The sequence below is a fragment of the Gopherus flavomarginatus genome, chromosome 21 (assembly GCF_025201925.1).
Source record: "Gopherus flavomarginatus isolate rGopFla2 chromosome 21, rGopFla2.mat.asm, whole genome shotgun sequence".
NCBI classification, from domain to species: domain Eukaryota; kingdom Metazoa; phylum Chordata; order Testudines; family Testudinidae; genus Gopherus; species Gopherus flavomarginatus.
Window position 1 is genome coordinate 16,003,790 of NC_066637.1, and position 7,534 is coordinate 16,011,323.

The 7,534-nt window shown below is 53.9% G+C and overlaps 1 protein-coding gene across 1 annotated transcript; it reads right to left on the bottom strand.

Moving 5' to 3' along the window:
* Window positions 1–795: 795 nt before the first annotated feature.
* On the bottom strand, window positions 796–4,438 carry KLHDC7A (kelch domain containing 7A). Its single transcript, XM_050931323.1, has one exon. The coding sequence runs from the start codon at window positions 4,190–4,192 to the stop codon at window positions 1,538–1,540; it is 2,655 nt and encodes an 884-aa protein (XP_050787280.1). The 5' UTR covers window positions 4,193–4,438; the 3' UTR covers window positions 796–1,537.
* Between the last annotated feature and the right edge of the window lie 3,096 nt (window positions 4,439–7,534).

Consider the following 7,534-nt stretch of genomic DNA (forward strand, 5'->3'; position numbering starts at 1 on the left):
TTTGAGTATGAAGGCATTGGGGGTAAGGGCTAAAGAGGGATAGAGTGACCAGGTGTCCAGATTTTATAGGGACTCTCCCGATTTTGGGGTCTTTGTCTTATATAGGCTCCTATTACCCCCCTCCCCCGTCCCAATTTTTCACATTTGCTGTCTGGTCACCCTAGTTGGGGGGCAATACGTCCCCCCAGATTCTGTGGCTGCCAGGGGCTGGTTTGGACTCAAGTGCCTGCTGGTGGATTTTTAACTTTCACCCAGTTGCCTTATGCCCATTATGGCGGGCAGGGAATCACCTACCCCAGCCACATGGCCCTCCTTCCCCCTGACGTGCCCAGAATGCCCCTTGTACCTGGAGCTCTCGCTGAGGAGGAGGAGGGGGGAGCACAGACAGCTGTAAGGAATGCCTTGTTCACCGGGGGGCTGGGCCGCTGCTTTTCACAGCCAGTGCAAAGGGCCTGTGGGCCAGCGGTGACCCGGGCCCAGAGCAGGTAGCTGATCTCCATGCTTGGCTCAGTAGCTGGGGCAAAGTTCTTCTCACTGGCATTTGCCATGGAAACTGCAACTGCATTCAGTGTGGGCTGGGCCTTGGGGCTATTTTTGGAAGTGGCCCAGCTCTCTAGCCTTTTAAAAACGTATTGTGCTGTCTTGGCAGGCCCGGCGGAGGCTGAAATTGTCTCTTTACTCCCTCAGTGATCTTGGCCTGAGCATAAACAAGGCCCACTCTCTCCTTGATGCCCTGCCAGTGTGCCATGGCCCTGAGCTGGCTCCGCATTCAGCTCCCAACCTCCCTGCTGGGGATCGCAGCGCAGCTGCTTGCTTTAGGTGATGATGCCAATGGCCGGACCCTGCCTCAGTTCCAGCCCTCCCAGGCAGCTGAAGTTCTTGGCATGGTCCTGGTGCAAAGGACACAGTCTGGATGCTGTCCCTTTCAGATTTCCCATCTCCACCTGCATACTCGAAAAACCTCCAGGGAGCTTCCCCTTGCAGCTGTCTTTCTGGTACATAAGAAACACCCCTTGCTGGTAAGTCGTAGCGATGTATCGCACGAGGCACAGTGGGGAATTACTTTACAGTGGTGTCCCAAACTTTGCTCCACCCACAGCCACTTTGACAACTTCCCAGGAGTCTGAGGCTTGCATTTAATTTGCACCAACGTTTACAGGCATTTAAATATCCCCCCCCAAAAATGCACTCACCCAACCCACTGTTTGCATCTTCTGTGTCTGCTGAACGGGAGCTACTAGTGGGAGGCGTTTGCCAACAATGGAAATATACAGTTAGCCAGTTTTGTTTCTCCTGCTTTTTAGTTAGAGAAGGGTTTGAACCAAGGATAGAAGCCCTCCCCCCAAGTCTGGATCCTAATGCCACAGTTGGATCATCTCTATAATGGGTTGAATTAGAAGCGTGGAAATGAATATCCCTGGACTTCAGGGAAGTCTGGATTTGACGGGTGCCGAGTTCGGTGGCTCTGGAAGCTGCCTTTGGCCCTTTAGCCCAGGACAAAAGAAAAGAGAAGAATCAGGGTTTTTTTAGCTTCTCATCAGACCCTTGTTTGCACCATGCCTCTATCTGGCAGCACCAGGACGATGGGGAGGAGGGTCCCTCGGGGGGAAGGGAAAAGCTGTAACTCCTTGACTCCGAAGCGTGGTGAGACGTGGTCAGCCAGGAACCTGATGTTGAACTGGTGGCTGATGCAATAGACCAGGTTCTCCACCACGGCACACTGGAAGCAGGGTGGGAAAGGCATGCGTTTGGTGGCACACTCGTACCACAGCTTGGCTTTTGGGCTGCAGCGGTAGACGCTGATGCCCATGCTGCGGTTGAGGTCAAAGCGGTAGATGAAGCCACCGGCGGTGACCATTTCGGTGGTCCGGTCCTTGCTCCCGCTGGTGATGCTGACCTTCCAGTTGTCCGACCGGCTGACATACCGGAGCAACATGTAGCGCAGTGTGCCCCCGGTCACATAAATCTCCCCGTCGCACGCCGTCGCGGTGTGGGCCACGGCAAAGGTATCATTGGGCAGCGGCGCCGTGAAGGTCCACCGGTCCTGGCGGGGGTCATACTTTTCCACAGTATAGAGGCACTCTCCCCCGATTGCATACAGGTATCCATCCAAGGCGACAAGCTTGCAGTGAGGTCTGGCTTGGTTCAGTGGGCAGATCTCCTGCCAAATACTGGTCAGGGGATTGTAGCAGAAAACCCTGTTGGAAGGCTTCTGGTGCTGGCCCAGCCCTTTGCAGCCAGCCACCACGAAGAGGTAATTGAACATGCTGCAGACTGCGCAGCCCCTAGAAACCGCCTCCACTGGCATATAGGACAGGGGATGCCAGACGTCGCCTTCATTATCATAGTAACAGAGCCTGCTGGTGTGCAAGCTCTGCTCCTGCGTGCTAACGTCTGCTACGGTGATGTATTTCCTGCCCTTCATCCTCCTCAGGAGGATCAGCTCCCTCTCCCTGGCATTGAGGCGCCCGAAGATAGACGGGTTCTTCAGGACCTGGAGGTAATTGTCGCTCATGACCTTATATGCTGCCTCCTGGAGACTGTCCAGTTTCTGCTTCTTGGCCATGCACAGGACATCATAGCAGTTCCCCAAATCCAGGTGGATGTCCACATCAGACTGCAAGCTTAATGGGACTTTGAAGAAGTTGGCACCAGCAACAAGTTCCACTCTGGGTTCATTGCCTGCATGAGACTGGAGGCTGTGAAATGATTCCACCGGGGAAACGATGGATCTGGAGTGGAGGGGACTGGCAGGGGGAGTGCTTGAGTCAGATCTTCTGCCAGCTGGCGTCAAAGCCCCGAACCCTTCCATCTGCACCTGAAGTTCGGGGTTATCTGCAATTTGATGGAAACTCTCTTTCCTGCCAAACCTGCGTTCCGGTTCAGCTGTCTTGTGGGCGGGCGAGAAGGAGCTGCCCGGATCAGATGCGCCACCCCAGTCTGCCGGCTCCATGCTCTCTGCGGGATGTCTGAAAGGCAGGAGACGGGGAGAGATGGGTGGGATGTTTGCTGTTGGTGAAGCTCGGTCTTCATCTCCCACAGCTGACTCACTGGCTGGTTCTTGGGGCGTAGACAGGCGCAGCCAAGTCTCACATTCACTTAGCTCTTCGTGGATTTTGTCCGGGTGGTAGAGTGAGTCGGTGTACGAGCAGGGCCGCTCCTTCGACACAGACTGCGAGGTGGACTGGACGTAGTAGTCATAGACCTTGCCTCGTAGGCTAGTAGTGGAGGATGTGGACTGCCACGGCTTTTCCTCCCTGGGCTGCCTCTCTGTAATATAGTTTTCCTCCACCTGTATCTTTGCAACGGAGGAGAAAGTGTAGGAGGCATCAGACCTCTGATCACTTTGGTTGATGGCTAAGCCCATGTCCGCTGTAGCATTGAGGGTCTGAATCCTCTCCTGGCCAGCCGAGGCCTCCTGGTTCCAGGCCAAACTCTCACTCATGTCTCCTGCTTCCTCCTCCTCAGTGTCTGGGGTGGATCTGTCAGTTGCTGTGAGCTCAGCAGCATTTCCTGCTTGGGTGCTGCAAGGATTGTGCCTGAGGCTGACGCTACACCCAGATTGCTGCGAGGCTACATCCCAGCTGGCCCCCCTGCTGTCATCGATGGAGCTGTCCGGTTTGCATGCCAGACTGCAAATGTTACGCTTACCCCTGGCTTCTGTTCCTGCCACCGGTGCCTCCTGCTCTGCACCGTCTGCTGTCGCCACGTTCAGGACCTCACCTGGACTTTGCCCCTGTCCCTCAAAAACAGGCTGCTTTTTTTTTGGCTGTGATTCGGTGACCAGCTGACAAGCCTCTTTTCCCTTCTCTTTCTCCTCCTCCTTCCCCTTCGGCAGCCTTTGATCTTCCCTGGGCGGTGTGCTTTGTGAGCCCCATGTTCCCGCTGTGACCGTCCCACCCAGGTGTGCACTTTGATTCCCTTTGCTGGTGCTTGGCCTCACCCCATTGCTGTTGACTTGCCTGTTCCTGAGTCCCCGTGGTGTTTCTTCTGCGACTCCCCTTCCGGATCCAGCCTGTTCTCTCTGCTCCGTCACATGCTCAGCGTTTCTGATCCCGCTGCTGGATGGTCGGGACTTATAGAATCTATAAGCCAAAGTCAGTAGGAGCAGAGCCGCTGCGGAAAGTGCCAGCTTCCCAACGAGCTGCATGTCTGACAGCCAGTCCTGGCTGACTTGAGCCCCGTTGGTCATTCTTCCATAACAGGCCAGCAGTCGGGAATGTGACGAATCTGATTAATGATTGCCAAGCTGGGACAAGCTCAAGGCAAAGCAGGCCTCTCTCTCTAGCGTTTGGGAGCAAGGTGACTTTCACCTGCAGCAGGTAGACTGGCAGAGGCTTCCAGCTGACGGCTGGAGCATGCAGAGTCTGCTTTCCATAGCAGCTTTGCATATTTGAGCAAGGTGGGTTGGGCTGCGCTCCGGTGCAAATGTGCATGCCAGGCAACAGACAGCGAGTGACATGGGGCTGGCTTTATTACCCGGGTAAACAGAGAGACTTAGAAAAAATACAAGTAGAAAGGCAAAGGAAAGGTGAAAATAGCTTCCCAAGCCAGCCCACAGATTTTTCTAAGTACCTTTCAACGATTTTTTTTTAAAAGGGCCCATTTGTTTTCAGCTTATCACGAATATAGTAGCTATGGAAAAGGGCCGACCTCTTTAAATCCTGGATGGTGGGAGAAGTCCATGAAAAGAATGAAAGCCCCTGCCCCCATCTCAGGTGAGGGAGGGACCAGGAACTGAGAATTTAACTGATTACTGGGGACAAAGAATGAGCAAACTGTGTGTGTGTTGCTGGGGGGGTGGGGAGGGAGAGTCACGGTGTCAAATTGAGGGATGCCAAGAAGAGAACCATAGACAGCCCACCGATGTGAGAAGGAGTCCAAGGAGATGGGATACCACGTACAGGACACATGCCTGGACAAGGGGCTAGAAAAAGGCCACGCAGTCGCAGAGGACTGGCCTCCATCTATCTCCCACCTCCTGTACTGATGGACTGCCAGCTTGGCCACTGCCAGGAGGAGTTGATGAGGCCCTCTCAGGGCTTGGTGGGCCCATGGATGGGGAGACAGTAAAGGAACAAGGGCAGGATTGACAGTCCTGGAGCATGAAGGCCTCTGTTTACCCACCCAGAACAGATCACTTTGAAAAGCTTCCCTGCATACTGCCCTGCCAATGAACCTCACTCCTGGCCTTGGAGGCATGCCCTCTCTTGGTGAGAGGACAGTCCAGCTTCGTGGCCTGGCTAGTCCTTATCTGCTGACGGCAAGGGTGCCAGTTGGGGCGGCGTTCTCATGCGGTGGACGCCTGCCTGCTGAAAACTGGACTGACGGGGAGATCCTCTTAGTTCCAACTTAGAGGTATAAAGGGTCCAATCTTTCTTTGAGGCAGGGTCTGTGTCAATCAATCCGTCCATCCATCTTGGAAAATCCCGAAGAATAGCCATGCTCAGGGCAAAGCATGAGCTGAGGTTTATGTGGTGATGGTGTTCAAACGAACCATAAAGGCAAATGCCCAGGGGAGGGGAAAGTTTGGGCCAGTGTGTCAATGTGCTGCTTTAGGAGCAGGGTGGGAATGCCAGCTGCTTACAAACCTTCAGATCATTCCCTCACTTCTAGGGGGATAACATCACAGCGGGCTCTGCCCTGCAATGGGCGAGGATTGGCTAAGCACCCCAAAGTTCAGAGGCAGATTCAAGACTGGCCATGTACCACAATCCTGCATCCTCTAGCTTCCTTGTGGGAGGCCTCCGCCTCTTGCAGCCGGAGCAGCTCTGGGAGCAGACAGGCTGCCTTTCTAACCTTGCAACTAGCATTATAGAGCCAGATCCCCGGCTGGCATCAATTGATGTAAAACTCCAGTGACGTCAATGGAGCATTGCTGATTTACACCAGCGGAGGATCCAGCCTGGGGTGCTTGTTTCCAGATGTGGTTCACAGCCCCTCCTCTCCCTGCTCCTCATCCTCCCTCCCCAAAGCACTTGTCGGGGGGTGGAGGCGGAGGGATGTACCGCAACCCGTTCCCATCAGGCGGAGCAGGTGGTGGGAACGCTGTGTCACCCCTCTCTGCGCCAAGGCTCCGTCTGTCATGTGAGTAAGTAGCCATGAATTTGAGTGCCCTGGGCCAGGGAAGGAGGCAGGGGCAGGAACGGGCAGGGAGGCATTCCCAGTCTTCCTCCTTTCCAGCGAGACCTGTGACCTGAAGTTCAGTAATGGCGAGTGAAGGGAGCTGCTTGGAAAGTCACAAAGTCCTCTTGCTACAGTGGGCTGAGCATGGCAGGCGCAGCCAGTCTCCGGAGCAGCCATAGCCAGCTTGGAATGAAAGAAATTATTGCTTTAAAAAAAAAAAGAGTGAAATGAACAAATGAAGACAGGAGCGAAATTAAAAGATAATTGGAAGTCTATATTAGGCCGTGTGTGTGTGCCAAGCCTCGCGTGCTGTGTCATGTGAGGGTAACCAGGGAGCTCCTCAGTTTGCTCAGGGGGAGGATAAAACAATCTAATGCAATGCAAATAAACAGACCTGTCTTAAATGGGATTAGCTTCTCATTTAATCCAGAGAATGTTTCCTGGCTGTTTGTTTTTTCTCTTCCCTGAGCGGGATGATTTTTATTCTATTTTTTGGGGCTGGGTGAGGGCGGGACGTGTGATGTGAGTGTGTGACTGGAGCAGGGAGGTCTGTGTGTGCGTTGGTAGGCGTGGATGGTGGGCGGTTGTTGGCGTGTGTAACGTGGGTGGATAGGGACTTGGGGCATGTGGTATGTGTGGCGGTGTAGGATGTAGCTCTGGGGAGATGGGTGGGTAGCTGTGGGGTGTGTGTGTGTGCACACATAAACGTGTGTGAAGTAAGTGGCTGGTGAGTGAAGTGGGTGAGTAGCGTAGGGGACATCCTGTGCACTTGTGATATGGGTGGGTAAGGCTGAAAGGGGTGGAGGCGTGTGTGACTGTATGGTTGTGTTGCGCAGGATCCATTTGTGCTGGAAATCTGTGGGAAGTGTGTATTGTGTGTGGCCAATGTGTATGCAGTGTGTACTTGTGATGTGAGAGGGTTAGTTTGGGAGGCGCGCGCGTGTGTGTGTGTGTGTTACAGCTGATGTAGAGCTGGGTGTGAGTTTGTGTGTATGTAGTGAAGCAGGTGAGCACTGTGTGTTTGTGAGGTGAAAGGTTGGGGCTGTAGTTGTTGTGGTACATGTGGATGAGGGGTGCACCAGTATATGTGTGCACAGGTGTTTGGGGGATGGGGGTGAGATTTTTGTGGATAAGTGTGTATAGAGGAAGATATTTGGTATGTGTGTCAATGAGATGTGGCTGGATAGATATTTGCTAAGTGTGTGTGGGATCTTTGCAATGTGAGTGAATAAGTATTAGGGGTGTGTGTCCAGGAGACGTAGGGGGATAGGTGCTTGGTGTGTGGGTGTGAGGTCAGGGCTGGTGCTTCCATTTAGGTGACCTAGGCGGTTGCCTAAGATGCCAGGATTTGGGAGGGTGGTATTTTGCCGACCTTGGCGGCAATTCGGCGGCAGGGGTCCTTCCGCAC